The sequence below is a fragment of the Urocampus carinirostris genome, chromosome 2 (genome assembly GCF_059441175.1).
Source record: "Urocampus carinirostris isolate Australia breed hairy pipefish chromosome 2, RoL_Ucar_1.0, whole genome shotgun sequence".
NCBI lineage: Eukaryota > Metazoa > Chordata > Actinopteri > Syngnathiformes > Syngnathidae > Urocampus > Urocampus carinirostris.
In genome coordinates this window covers 37,520,716-37,536,611 of record NC_142350.1, presented here as the reverse complement: position 1 = coordinate 37,536,611, position 15,896 = coordinate 37,520,716, and the positions used below count along the sequence as shown (strand labels likewise).

General features: G+C 39.6%; 1 protein-coding gene across 18 annotated transcripts in view; it reads left to right on the top strand.

Annotated features, from left to right (window-relative positions):
* The window catches only part of rims2a (regulating synaptic membrane exocytosis 2a), a 196,700-nt gene that overhangs the window by 156,834 nt on the left and 23,970 nt on the right, over positions 1–15,896 (top strand). For 10 of the 18 annotated variants that reach the window (XM_088326414.1, XM_088326413.1, XM_088326412.1 and 7 more), the window contains 2 exons: positions 175–402; positions 14,635–14,852. In XM_088326414.1, coding sequence (XP_088182540.1) covers positions 175–402; positions 14,635–14,852 — 446 coding nt within the window. Of the gene's footprint in view, positions 1–174; positions 403–14,607; positions 14,853–15,896 lie in introns of all 18 variants that reach the window. The other 8 variants (XM_088326417.1, XM_088326428.1, XM_088326429.1 and 5 more) reach the window with 2 other exon arrangements.

Here is a 15,896-nt window from a genome sequence, read left to right as displayed (position 1 = left end):
CTTAACAAACATCCTGCATGATACTTTGCACTAGGCCTACATTTGTCTCTGTCTTCTTTTGATCTTGGCTGTGACATTTCTGTGCACGTCTTTTTGTATCACCGCCGCTCATGCTTTGATTTTCTTTCTGCTGCGCTTGTGCTGCTGCTGTCTCGCTTGTGTCCCCGTCGACAGCCGTTTGCGATCGAGGAGCCAGTCGCGGGAGGGGGATGAGCATTTAGTAGAAGTACGAGAAGAGGAAGAGACAGGAAAGAGAGAAAAAGGGGCGGGGATTAATAAAGAGGGGAGGGCACAGCGAGAGAGAAAGGGGGACAAGGTAGAAAAAGACGAGCAGCATCATGAAGAAATGGTGATGAAAGAGGACGACTTGCACCAGAGGAGTATCTCAGAGACTGACCTCAGGTAACAAGCCTGCCAGACTCTCAATGCGGACTCCTTCTCAAACAGTACATAAAAAACACAATTTGCCCTTATTGATCCTTTACCTCAATGTGAAGCGTCACAGTTGTGCATTTTTTCTTGATTGGTTTTGAATATACAGTGTGTCCCTAATGTGTGGGCACATTATGACATTGGATATCTCTGGATCTATTAGGAATATAAAACATCTGGCAAATTCAGAAAGTTTGTGATCCTAATTTTTACATGGAATGTTCAAAGATGATCCATGTGAGCACTATTGTTCCGACAACATACATCAAGCCGATAGTCAAATTCTTGCCAAACCTATCCCATCAGTGGTTGTAACAGTTTATTGTATTCGTGCATTCAGCATATCCACGTCCTTTGGAATAGGAAGCACATAGACAAATCCTTTCACAGATCCCCTCAAAAACTGTTTGCATGGTAGGATATTTGAAAATCTGGGTGCACAGGACATGAGATTGTGATCCTTCTGTCCAGATGGTCCAATCATTCTATCTGGTAGTGTTGTGTTCAGAAACTGTCTAATCTTGAGGCTCCAGTGTGGTGGAGCCCCGATCTTTTGGAAAATTAAGTCACCAAACTCGTTTTCACTCAATTTATCTGGCATGTTGAGGTATGTCTTAACATTGACTGTTTCTCTCTCTAATCTGAATGGTCAAAACAGTAAAGCACAGATCGTTGAAGCTGTTGCAACTAATGACAATGCAATGCTGGGACACGTTTTCCAAGAATTCGACTGCAAGTTTAATGTATGTCGTGTGACCATTAATGCTCACAATGAACGTCTTTGAACATTCCATGTAAAAATTGAGATTATAAACTATCTGTATTTACTGAATGTTATATCCTTTATGGTTTCCGAGCTATTCAAGGTTCAAATGTGCCCATGACTTTTGAAATACCCTGTATGACAACTGCATAGAAGAAAAAGCAATTAAAAAATGTTGTTATCAATTAATATTGGAAACATTTTAATTGAATAGAATCCTGAATCCAGATTCAGATTAGTCTTAATGTTACTGGCTGAACCCTTAATAAGTCTAATTGATTATTCGGTAACTAATCAATCAAAAAATAACCTCAGCAGTTTTATAGCCAATCAATCATTCAATTACTTCCACATTTTCAGAATTTCAGCTTCTCAACACTAAAAGTGTGTTGTTTTTCTCTTGATGACTATAGGTAAGATGAGGCTAACAAAATCAAGCCCAAACTGACCCAGGCCTGCAGGTTTTAATGCTACACCCAGCCCAAGACCGACCAATTAACATCATTTGCAGGACTGAGCCTGAAGAATACCTAAATTTCCTAATTTATTTACGAGGACTTGGGATGAGGAAATGTGATTTTTGATAACAAATTATTCCCTTAACGTTCCGACAGCGGGCCGCCGGACTGTTGAGAAAGAAATACGTGTCTGTACGATGACACCAGTCACTGAAATACATCATGCCCCATATGAATGAAAAACTTAAACTTTTGGGATTCTTGGGACCATTTTATAATGTACTTATCACAGAAACATCACTATCCGTCCGAAACAAAGTACCTGAAAACTATAGCTCACCAAAAAATTGTTACAAAAGTCGTTACCTCCCGGACTGTTCAGTGAATCCAACCGAGTAAAATGTTTACTTCAAAACACACCATAATGCCGAAAGATTAGAAATAATCCATCTAAAAGCATTTCTGCATCGCCGGACGTTCCTTTTTGTAATCTGTTCGTTATGCCAGATTATTTCTGTTTGAAAATAAACAGACTCGTAAAATTATTTCCAATGTGGCAGATAGCCTCTAACCCTTTGATTGACACCTCTCTCGGTCAACAGCAGGCTTTTTTTCACTGCCTGCAGCCTACAATGATTAAACAGAGACCGCCTCTTTTAGCTCTTAATATGTTAAGTCAGTAGTAACTGATTCAAATGATCATTGACACAATGGTTAGCCTTAAAAAGAACGATACGCAGATATTCACTGTGTATTCAAATTAGACCATGAAGTAAACGTGCGTATTCTGCGTAACGCCACTCATGATTAATGTTTACACACTATTATCACGCGCAATTGTGCACAATCATTGACTGACTTCTGGAAATATTAACAACTTTTTTCAAAATGTCTAAAACAATGCCCAAAGCAAAGTACACAGTTGCATGGATTTTATAGCTGTAAACCGGTCATCTACAAATGGCCACCTTTGGAAATGGCTAAATCGACCCCTGTAAAAAAAATTGTAAAATACAATGTTTAGTTTTTCAGATGTGAACAAATTTGACATGGTACAGGGTCGGGCTTTAAGCTATTGCCTCCCATGTTTTCCAAGATCTTCATGTTACACTCACCTGCAGATTCCTCCCCCCCAAAAAAATCAGGCAAGGATAAAAACCTTCCAGATGTTTGTGTTCCAATTGAGATTACTCTATGTTAGTAGGACTTGTGGGGATTATTTCAGTTTTGGAACAAAACTTCATTTTCATTTTACCATTCAAAAGAGACCAAAACTATTCATGTTCTCCAAATGGTTCACAGCAGCGACGCGTCTTTAAGAATTTTGCACGGCACTTCAAGAAAAAGTAAGGCAGACAGAGAAATGACGATTGGGTTGAAAAAAAGGCACCGTGAGAGAAGCGGGGTCCAACCCTAACCTAAATTTTGAAAATTTAGGCTCGAACTTGGCCGAAATCCGGGTCGGACTCGGGCTTAGCCTTAAGACATCTATTAACGACTGAACTGTTTATTGAATAGTGGACAACTTCAAAATAAGGGGCAAAGACATAAATGCATTTTGAGCTTGCAAGGAGAACAGGAGAGAACTGTACAAACAACCCTCAGATTATGAAAATTCAAAAATTTTCTAAATGAGCTTTCTTTTTATTAAATATTTTGGATTACAAAAAGCAGAGCTGCCCTAAAGGGTGTGGATATCAAAGAACAGCAACATCATTGGCCAATAGTGACAATGATGTAAACATTGCATTATAGTCAAGTTAATAAACAACAGTGAGCAATAATGGTCGAAATAACTAACAACTCTGGCATCTTGTGCAAACTCTTTTGCAGGTGTCCAATATTAAAACAGAAACAAGCAGAATGAGATTATCTATGATTTATACCAATTAATTTTGTGTTGAATCCAAATACATTTTGCTCATGTTGGAACATACTGTAACTTCATAATTCAACAGATGTTCGGGCCAAGCCTCTCTCTTGCTGACTCCAATATTTTTCTATTATCCACCCGTCGTTGTTCTTTGCTCATGCCATTGGCATGCACGCTCGGCTGAAGGGAAGTCGGCACACGGCAGAGGGACAGAGTGCGGCAAAATCACCCTTCTCTCTCATGAGTCCTCTCAAACAAAATATGAAAATCCAGGTTTTCTTCGGGCTTGGCCCCTCAAATTAAGTTAATTGGTCGGGCTCGGATAGGTTTGGGCTTTCATACCCGCAGGCCCTGTTCGGACAGGATTTTTTTAAGCCTCTAATCAACCATCAAACAGTCATCCTCCCTATCTGAAGTCCTTCTATAGGTTTTACAGATCTCTACAGGGTGCGAATGCAATTGAGACAAATTTACTCCTGCCAAACCGCAAATGAGGTCGTCCACCTAATTCTCGGACAATCACTTTTTTTTCTTTCTTCTTTTTTATGTCAGAGCACTGACTTCTATTATTTTGAGCAGAGAACAATCAAGCATGGCCCCTTTATTGTGGCCACGAGAGAGTTTTCCTATTTAATAGACACACAAAAAAAGGTTTTCAGACTAAATTAGAGCACATGTATTTATATTTGAAGAGAAAGCTCTACTGTCCTAACTATTAAGTAGAATACAAAAGAGGATCCAGAAGAAGAGGTTAACCATTATTCAACACAAGTAAAACATTGTCTCCATGTATGGCCTTTAAATGGCACGCATGGAGGAAGAGAGTTAAAATACATGATCATTTTCTAAGTTGTAGTTGAATATAATATTTAATATCTGGCTGCACTGTGTGTTGCTTCACTGTGCCCGTGTGTTGCTTGGCATGGTGTTTTTTTTGTCCTTATTTCTCACTTTTTTCCTGCCACTTCCATTTTCCACAGAAATCATCATCCCCCAAACCTAAATTAATTTCTGACAACAGTAAAGCATACATCCATGCTTGTCAGTTCACTCTCAGAAAACAGAAACATTATTTCAAATGAATACATGAGGAAATTCATTCGTCAAATTATACCATTTTGTTTTCAAACAAGGTTTCAAGACTTTTCTGAAAGTGAGCTTGCACTAAACAAATCGACAACAACACCCTTCATGACCACTACAGTATATAGTTGGGCTTTTTTTTTGCAAATAACACAAAAGGTTTACAGGTTACATAATTACAGGGACACTATTAGTTTTTCATCATCATGTATAATAGATTAGTTGCTATGGGTAGTTTCGGATTAAAAGTCGTGAATGAAGTATTGAAGGATTGAGTCTAAAATTTTACTTTTTCAGACAGTTACTATGTATATGGGTTAAATATTAAGACAAATAAAACTTTGAAATTAGACTTCCATCCATCATCTGCAACGCTTATCCTCAGTAGAGTCGCGGTGGTGCTGGAGCCCATCCCAAGTGGGCAGAGGACACCCTGAACCGGTTGCAAGCCAGTCACAGGACACACGGGGACAGACAACTCACTCACTCATTCACACCTAGAGACAATTCACCTGACATGCGTGTTTTGGGAATGTGGGAGGAAACCGGTGTTTCCCGGAGGAAACCCAAGCAAGCACGGAGAGAACATACAAACTCCACACGGGGAGGCTGCGGTATCTGGACTTGAACTCTGAACCTCTGCACCTTGGGGCTGTGCGCTTACCACCCAGACGCCTGGAAATTTGACTTTTTCTCTATCAAACACTGTTGATCAGAATTTCAAATTTTAACTGCTCTACCACTTTGCAAGTTTGTGGTTTGAAATTCTTAGTCTGTCTCCTTACGATATACAGTAAACCCCGGTGCATTGCTGGGGTTTTGCCCCAAAAATAATCTGATATAAATGAAAACTGTGAAGTAGAAACCTTTATTTTTTGGAGGATTATTATGCAATTATATACTCCATTATACATGAAAAACAATAAACCAAGCATTTTTACTGCCCAAGCTTACGTTTAACAACAAATGATACTGTATACTGGTCTCGTGTACAATAAAAATGTATTTATTTTTTTTACCAATCCTTACTTTTTTATGGACTGTTTAGCCAATCAGAATGCAGAACCCAATGCCTGATGAAAATTTGTGAAGCAGCAGGACAATGAAAGGTTTATCGCGTTATAGCGAGGTATTACTATAGATCAGACTATATATATGTTCAATAATACAACAACGGCAAGCTTACTTAAATAGAAGTCCAAGGTTTTATGTCCAAGGATGCCGACACCACTGAATGTTTTTTAATAGTTGTACGTGACATACAATCAAACAATAACTATTAACTCCGAATTATTTTCGTCACTATACTTTTTAAAGGACAGTTTGTACTGTTAAGTGCTTTGTAGTGGTACAAAAAACTTTCATTCAGTGAAAAACTGCAACCTTTAAATATTACTATGCAAAAATACATGAACTATCATACCAATGTTAATATAAAAAAAATTAAACATAGGTCCCGAAATTTGTATTTCTTTCGCAAACTTAAAAGTGTCGCTGTGTATCACTGCACCTCGCTCGTACCAACACAGTGCCATCTAGTGGGAAAATATTACTCACTTTGAGGAAATGTAGTTCCTATTTCAACAAGGTGTCTGACAATAACAACATTTATTTCTTTTTTACAGTGTTTTTAGAAGTAGTAATTGTGTTTGTTGTTTCGCTTCAAAAATTAAAGAAAAAAAAAATGCTGTTATGGAGCATGAAAAGTTTTCGACTGAAACCATGAAAATTGATAGAAAATGCTCTACATTTTATATAGAGTGTTTCAAGTCACCAAAGTCCCAAAGAGCTTTATAATGCAATTCACACTTACCCATTCACATACCGGTACATTAACTCACAAATAATGGAGTCAGCCAAAGGGGTTAAGTGTCTTACCCAAGGACACATTGACACTTAACCCGAGGGTGCTGGGAATCGAACCTCTTGGTCCAGCGAGCGCTCTACCTCCTCAGCTAGTTCCGTACCAAAATGAACTCTTTCATGACCTTTTTTTTTTACATTTAAAAAAATCCGCAGCGAAATGTAACTCATAGTCCCACTAGTAAGACGCTCGTTTGCAAGTTGTGCCCCATACATGTCGAGGTATACGTCTGACTATTTATTCATATTTGATTAATTCAAATTGTGTATAACAATTTTGTACCAGATTTGTTTTAACTTTTTTTTGTTAGACAAATAACGTCTTGCCCATTTCAGTTCTAATCCGGATGGTCTCGGTCACTGGTGGCCAGTGTATACTTACTCTCTAGTTCTTCCAAAAAGTAACAGAGTTAGTAACTGGATTACTCTATAGCAGGGCTCGGGAGTCGGGACCCTATGGCTCTTTTCATGAGCTCATGAATAAAATGAAAGTTCTGCAATGTATATGTCATGTTTCTGTACTGCAGTGGTTAACACATTCGCCTAACACGCGAATGGTCTCCGGTTCGAGACCGGCTGGTAACTTACGTTGGCCTGAAGAGGAATAGGTGCCTGTACATACCCAAGACGACCATAGCAGTTTAGGTATCCAAACATATTGACATCGCAAATTGAAAGTACAGGATGGTGATATATTCTGACGGGCATTTCTGTCTGACGCGCCCCTCCGGCGCATTTGGAATGCTAGTGTGCCCTGAACACTTGGGTCATCAGCTGGGGAACAAGGGTCATTGATGTTTCGCTTCTTTAACTCCCAGTGGCGGAGCGATGGCTGGAAAGTCTCCCTCCCAACCCCACTGATGCCATGGGTGTTACTTAAAGGCCATAAGTTCCTACCATTCCTCCGCAGCCAGAAGCTGCCTTTTTCTGCCCTTTCTGACAGCTCTTTTGTTGCTTTCCGGTTGCCAGCTCCTTTGCACCCAGGGTTTCTGAACAGGTGAGAGGGTAACAGGGCCAGAAAAACCCTGCACCCAACATCAACTGGGCATAGTGTGGTTTTCAAGCCCGCCTCCCTACACTTGGCTGCCAGATCTTCATACCTCGCCCGTTTCCTCTCATATGCTGCCTCTATTACCTCCCGCTAAGGGACAGTGACCTCCACTAAGAGGACCGCCTTGGTGGCTACAGACAAAGCACTATGTCTGCAATGACAGTTCGTGGATCTCCTAGGGAAACCGCTACTGCCTTTTGAGGTTGCCTTAATTTTCCACTCACTGGCGAGTACAAAGAGCCTTCCCATGTTTGATGGGTCAGGGGCATTGGTGTCTTTGTCAAAGTTTTTGCCAGCCCTTGCAAACGTGATGATGTGTCTTGATGGGGGAGCTGCACGACTGCTTCCCATCTGTAAGCTTCGCAGTCTCTGCCTGCTTCTTCAGGACAGCATCATGTTGCCATCTGTAGCAACCTTGGGACAGTGCCGTCTTACCGCCAGAGAGAATGTGCTGAAGGCTATCGCTGATGGTACTGTAGAGGAGACAGATCTCTTCAGTGCCGAACAACAGGTGGATATTCTGTAGGCAAGTTAGTGTGTTGTAGACTGCCTGGATCAGGAAGCTGAGCCTGGCTTGTGGGATCTTTAACATGTTCGCCCAAGACATAGGCCTGTCCATAACACTTTCCCATGTTACCCAGCTTCCCTGTCTGGTCTGGGAAACTGGTTTGATGGTATGGCGTTCCTACTCCGACCTTATCACTTCTGTCACAACCATGATTTTTTTTTTCCGACTACAAGCCTTTGACCAGAAGAGGGGGGAATCGCCTCAACCGAGATCTGCCCGCCCTACTTGGGCCCTGCCAACAACCTTGCAATGTTTTAGCCTGTCGATTGCCTGGTCAACCTCTTCTTCTGCCTTCCACCTCCTTTCTGTTTGATCTCTGGTGCCGACTTCCCTAACCAGATGGTTGGGGGACTCTCTCGACCCAAAAACCATCCAGCCCTTCTCCTTTTTGTATCCAAGGCTGATAGAATGCAGTGGCAGTTGGAGCATGTTCCGACCGAAGAGGCCCACGTCTGAGAGGCATCTTGTCAGCCCCAGCCATTTCCTAATAAAAGAGTTTGCCACCGACTCCAGCTTGCTTGCCGGTGAGGAAGGGACCTCTCTCACCTTTAACGGCCACATCACCTGATGGTATAATATCCGCTGGTAACACTATACTTTGTATTTTCCTGGGAGCTGGCTCTGATGGATCCTGGCAGGGCCATCCGCAAGCTGCTTCTTCGCAGCCTCTCCTGCCTGCTTGTCCGGGAGATGTGCTGTGTAGGAAATTAACATCCCAGGCTACGGATGTGTTGCTTTGACAGTAGCGGGATCTTTCCTTCTGCAGTGAAGATAGTATGTTCGTGCCTGAGTGAAATGAGTCAAATAAACTAGTAAAATTAAGTCAATTGCTGTTTTGCTTTTGTTTTATTACAAATGCAGAGTTGATAAACACTACAATAGAAAAAAAATGTTAGTGATGAAAACAAATATTAATTAAAAAAATAATAACTTTTTGTTGCCATTAATTTACTAGTCCGTCTCCCGTGAGAGTATTTTTTTTAATTACCATTTGGCCCAGTAGCTGAAATGAGTTAGACACCCTGGTCTACCTAATATAATTTCAAAATATTGAACTAATTTGAGACGTAATCGATCCACGAACGACTGATATGAGCCCGAAAGTTCTAGTATAAGGCCGCTCGCCTGAAACACTGACATGTTTGTGCATTGCTTAGCCACGCTGAAAGCACAAAAGCACTGAAGCAGAGCAATTCCGCAGAAACATAGCTATTAGCTACATTTACTTGTGACTCATCCTCTATGTATTCAGGTCACAGTGTAAATACACATCTTCTGCACGTTTGCCTGGTGTGCTAACACCGACAGAGGCAAAAGTAGTTCCGGCCTACCGAGTCAACTTGCGTTTGGCAAAAGAGCTCAAACTCCAGTTTGAGCGCTTGCACAGTTGCTTCCACTTGCGTCCGACACAAATCGGATTTCAGGTTCCATTCACTGCCGGTCCAGTCCAATCCCCTAAGTGTTTCACCCCTTATGTTGCCATGGTAACAGTTCATTCATGTATGAGGGTTGGACCAGTATTTTCAGGGACTTCGAATTGTTTACCTTGTTTACGAATTGTTTACTTACGCCCTACACTGGCCACCAGATTTTAATGCAAAGTTGTCCAATTGACAAAGGGGACGCTTTGTTAATGGAGTGGATGGTTACATATGAAAATTACATCTTAAAAGATTAGATTAAAGGGACACTGTGTAAGTACAAATAACCCATTATTTAGCAGTTTTCTTATTTGAAATAGAATTATTTTTTATTTAAAACGATTTATTATACAAAGCATAAGGAAGCAAAGTGACCAAACCGTACCATCTTACCCCTCATGGTTTTCACTACTTCGCGGATTTGGGCATTGTATTCTACATTCTGATTGGCTAAACCAGGTGTCTCCAACGTGGTTCCCACTGGAACCAGGGTTTCCTCTAAGGATAGCTGAGGTGCCCACAGACCTGATTTTTTTAGTGGTTGACTGAATATATTTAACCCTACTTCCAATTATGAACCTGGTAATAACATAATAACAACATAGTAATAACATAATATGTTGTTGTGTTTTTTTTCTTCATTAATGAATCAAATTGGGTGCCCTTTGCACTAATTAATAAGGTTGGCCCTCTCCTCGGAGGGTGGCATGCCAGTTCCTACCACATAGTTCGATGAAAATGTTCAAATAGTAATTCCTGGCACAAGTTTCATGTAGTTATTTTCTAGAGCATAAATCATCACTTTGCCTAAATTGACAGTACGGTATAAAGTAGGGGTCTCCAAATGGTGGCCGCCAGAGCCAAGGTCGTGGTCAGGCCAAATTGTGTTTTTAACAAAAAAAGGATAAAAATATGCCACTGTTCTAAAATATATTTTATAACTGTGTCAACAAAGAAGAAACACATGAGGAATTAATGTGAAAATAAATCAATCCGTCCTAAATAATCCACAATTTGTGTGGGTTTACATAAAAGGGAAAGTGTGTATTATTTGACCACTAGATGTTGCTGTATTTTGTAGTGTAACCGAAAATGAGTAAAAAAAAAAAATAGGAAGAACACAAACTACGGAGATTCAAATCGCTCGAACAGCGAAATTATTCCTCTAATTTCTTTTGCCCAGCCTTTCCACAATATTTCTTTTTTTAATAGATATTTTGGACTTGAACTAACCAATACACATTATCTCCATAAGCTTTCATATTAAGGCAGGGACCTGAATTATGATCCCACAGGCCACGATGGGCCCCTGTGCCGGGAGTTTGGGTCCAGTATAAAGTTTTTCTCGTCATTTGTGGTCACAGTGGTTCAGGATGTAATAATTCTGCTTTTATTTTGGATCTTACTACATTTTAACTTTAGCGTTCTTTAACATTTCTCTGTTGTAATTTTAGAAACATATTTAAAAAGAGCAAAAATGATCTGCCAGTAGGAAAAAACACCTTTTGCCCTTTTTGTGAAATAAATTAAGAATACATAAAATCACCCAAATTACATATGTGCTAGCATTTTACTTCATTTGATTGATGGTATTGTATTTTGCAGTGCAGTCTTAACCAGATGTATCACCCAAAATGTGTAAATGTACTGTGCTACCTCAAGAGCAGATTATTCGTTAAAAAAGAAAAGAAAAAAAAAGATGTCCTGTTGCTCATTACTGATATGGATACATTTTACAGTTAATCAGCTGCAAGAAGAAAATATACTGGACACCGGCATGTTTGTTGTTGTTGTTTTTTTGCAAAAATAACATTAATCAATTTCTTGTAGAACACTAGTGTGTACCTGTTCACTGGTTGAAAAACACTGTGCTAATCAACAATTGCTTTGCCGTCACATATCTACTCCATATCTTCCACGCATGATGTTACATTCAATTTAAAAATTAAATGTTTAAGTGCAATTTTGCCTTGGGAACATCTTGCCCTGGATGAAAAAGCCATGTTTAAAAACATGCATGATAAGGAATATGATGTCCCCTGGTTGCAGAATACATTTAAATCGAGCAGACACATTTTCTGTTTCGCATGCCAAAAGCTTCACTGACAATTCACCTGCAAGGCATGAGCTTAAAATTTGGATTTTTCTCATCACTGGCTGATAGCGATGAGTATTGGGTTTAATTTATGGCATTTATTCAATTATGATTCACACAAGTTCAGTTTGATTCAATTTGTGTTTATTCAGATAAATTCAGTTGACCTAATATTGATTATCATACCACATAAGAATTAAAAACAAATATTATTTTAAACAAGGCAGCACCGCAGCGCATTGGTTAGCGCATGTGCGGCACAGTTCTGAGGTCACGGGATCAAACCTTCCTTTGTGGATTTTGCATGTTCTCCCCGTGCTTGCGTAGGTATCCTCCCACATTCCTAAAAGCATGCATGTCAGGTTAATTGGCCAGTCCAAATTGTCCCTAGGTGTGAATGAGCGAGTGAATTGTCTGTCCCTGTGTGCCCTGCGACTGGCTGGCCACAAGTTCAAGGTGTCCCCTGTCCACTGCCCGAAGATGGCTGGGGTGGGCTCGATCACCCCTGCGGTTCTACTGATGATAAGCGGTGTTGCTAATGGATGGATATTCTAAACAAATATACCTATAAAAAAAAATCATTATTTTGCCTTACTTTGCATGAGAGATTAACTATCGTTTCACCTCTATATCCTTGTTACCGTTTTTAAAACAGGATAGTTACCTTCAAATAAGCTTGACACGATTAACCCAAATCGTATCACGCGCCAACTCAGGGGAGCTCTGTACAATATAATGATTCGAATTTACTTGTGTGAATTGTAGCCTCCTTCCAACTGATTGGAAAAGATGAGAACCAGTGCAGTCATTCAAATATAGTTTTTACGGACACAGACAAAAAGTGACTATTGCTAAGATCAGAAGATGACAATAAAATAAGAGAAAAATATTTCAAATAGGCATAATGATCTTTTATGGCAAATGGTAGATTTTGCTCATGAAGATAAATAATAGATAGGAATCCTGGTATTTGAACAGACACTTAAATGGAAGTTATTTACAATATATGAGGAAAAGATTTTAATTTTATATTAAATTAGTATTCACCCAGTCTCTGTCGAAGGCTTCTTGCCAATAATTCTTCAATTTTCCCATCTTTTGCCCCTGAAATCTCCACACTGCAGTCACAAAAACACTGCACACTAAGTCTTCACTATTTATGTTGAGCCAGTAGCCTTTAAGGTTGCGCGATACTTGGAATTTTGGTATTGATCCGATCCAAGTAAATAAAGGGTAGTCTCAATTGATACCGGTCCGATATTGATATATTTTGCTTGGAAATTTGATGATCATTGAAAAATTGACTTCCCTATTGAGTTGGTTATTGTTGTTCTGATGAACACAGCATGAAGATTTCAGGCACTAATCTCGTTTAAAAAAAAAAAAATAATAATAATTATATATATATATATATATATATATATATATATATATATATATATATATATATATATATATATATATATATATATATATATACTGTATATATATATATAATTTTTTTTTTATTCTGTCTCAGAACAAAAGTCAGGAAAGTCAAACCAAAAAAAGAGGACGTGAAACAAAGATACAAATATGACAATGTCAATATGACGACACTTTCCATTGCACAATATTTTGATATTAAAGTCATAAAGTGCAAATAGTGTAAGTCAATGCAATTTTGCGCAGAGAAACAGCCCTTTGCGAATATTGTAGTAGTATCGATCCCAGGACAAGGGTATCAATCCCAGGACAAAGGTATCGATCCCAGGACAAGGGTATAAATCTGATCCAAGAACTTGCTTGGTATTGATAATATTGATATTTGGACTGATCCCACATCGCTGTAGACTGTTTTACAGTTGGAATAAACAGTTTCCAAATGTAGAGAAAATGACTGCGTTGTCAACAGCACAGATACAGTCACATTTATCTAGCCACAGGAAGCTAAAAACAAATGCAATCTTCATCCATATTCTGAAATCTGTCAGGATAACATTAATAGTTTTTTCATTTGAAACAATTTCAAATTTGTGCATATTATAGAGATCAGTATGAAAGTTTAGAAATAGAATTGCGGGCATCTTGACATGGTAGCCAAGGTGAAACACTATGAGCGGTGGTGTAATTTATGTCATTAGTCAGACAAAACCCTTGACACAAAATGCAATTTGTCTTTTAAAGGTACATCTATAATAAGATTTTAATTTGGGATGCGGCCTACATAGGAAGCGCTACTCATGAGAATTAAGCCTCGTGGCAGAGCTTAGTGCATAGGAGCAGGTTAGGTAAAAATATGACTGTTCCTTCTCTGATGAGGCTAAGCGGGGAAAATAAAAGTGTTGTTTTTTTTTTTTAACTGCTAACTATCTGCTCAAAAAAATGATGTTGCCAGAGAATTTTATAAAACCTGAAATTATACTTTAGGTTTTCTAAGAACTCATTGAGTTTGAAAAAAAGGATGATAAAACCCCATTGTGCACACAAGGAGATGCAATGTGATATAAACAAACTTACTGTGGAATGTAACTAAGTGTACAGGATCGGGTGTGTAATCGCAGGAAGCGCATGCGCAGAATGGGACAAGTTGATGCGTGCAGTGAGTGGCCCCGAGAGGTCTCTAGTTGTAGCTTTTGCGAATGCTCGCAACTTGGATTTTCCCTCGTATGCCAAGCAACATTTTAGTCCCGAAAAAATCTAATATATTAAAATGTTGTCTTGAACCTTTTATATCATATGTGCCATGCTGTCTCTACAAGTAATTGGCAGAGTTCGAGCCCGTGTTTTGTCTATACTGTAAGTCATGAATTCCTGTACCTGAATTCTGTCCTTTTCTCCTTTCTACCCCTCACCCTCCCATCTCCTCTCACTCTCCTGTCATCCCTCCCTTCACTCTGTCTCCCTTTTCTCTCTTCTGGCATCGTCCCTATTGGCCTCTTCCTGTCCTTTGGCCCGCTCTGTCTTCTCTGCTCTCTCCATCCTCCCCACTCCGACCCTGTCAATGGCGGTGGCTGACAGTGACTTTGCATCCAAAATGAAAAACAGGCAGATGGGCTCGTCGGGCGGCATGAACATGACCAAGAGCACCAGCGTCAGTGGCGATATGTGCAACCTGGAAAAGACAGACGGCAGCCAGTCCGACACGGGTTTGGGTGCAGGAGGTGCAGACGACAAGAAGAGGCGCTCCAGCATTGGCGCCAAAATGCAGGCCATGGTCGGCATGTCGCGGAAGAGCCGGAGCACCTCACAACTCAGCCAGACAGGTAAGAGACCCTGTCCACAGAGATGCTGGTCTTTACTAGGGCTGCAACTACTTCAGTAGTTGACTAGTCACAGACGATTAAAACAATTGATTGTTTTTTTTCCCCTTAGATTTGGCACGTTTATTTGATTACAGGATTTATTTGTGTCCAAAGTGCATTTGTGAATAGCTCGCACGTCATTTTTTTTTTTCTTAAACTGTTATAGGATTTTATTTCACTTTTCTCGGTTCAAACTATCCGGTCAGATGCAATGAGAATCAGACTGAACTACTGGACCTCCAGTGATGTACATGACACATGAAAAAACATTGGATTTCATCTCATAATCACACTATTTTTTGCGGTACCAGAGACTAATGTTACCATAAAAATAGTGGGATAATTTCTGCATGTTAGCTCTCGAGACAGAGACACTATTGTGGATGAGTGACTCTCAGCAGAGATAATAATCATGTAGGAGTCCTCACTCTGTTGGAAAAACGTGTCTGGTGACAAAAGTCGACAACAGAATTTTTTGTCTATTATTTATCATCGATTTTTGTCTACATCACCGACTAACTGTTGCAGCACTAACGTGTTCTTGAGCACTAACTTCCTTTTCAAAAACATTTTTAACCGAAAGAGGCTTTGGACTTGGTGACCAAGGCAACAACGTGACTTTTTACTCATTTCAATCCTTCCTCTTCCCTGTAAGCCATGTCAACCCCTGGAAATTCCTTCCCTGATTCCTCATTTTTTATTCCAAGTCAGATTCTGTTGCTTCTTCACACTTTTTTTGTGGTGATGCATCTATCGTTTTATTTTTGAATATGTGTCACAGCTGTTAAGATTTTGTTGTTCTTGCCAAGTCCCTGACGTTCCTGCCAGTCTTGCGATATGCATTTGAATATGGTATTTATGAGCACTGCCTTAAGCCCTTCGGGTGCTGTAAATAAGAGAATGTGATCTAGTTTTATTAAAACCAAATGAACAATTTGCTACTAAGATTTCCTGGGATTTACATCAAATTTGTTGTTAAGTTTGGAGTAAAATAGAGATATTTTC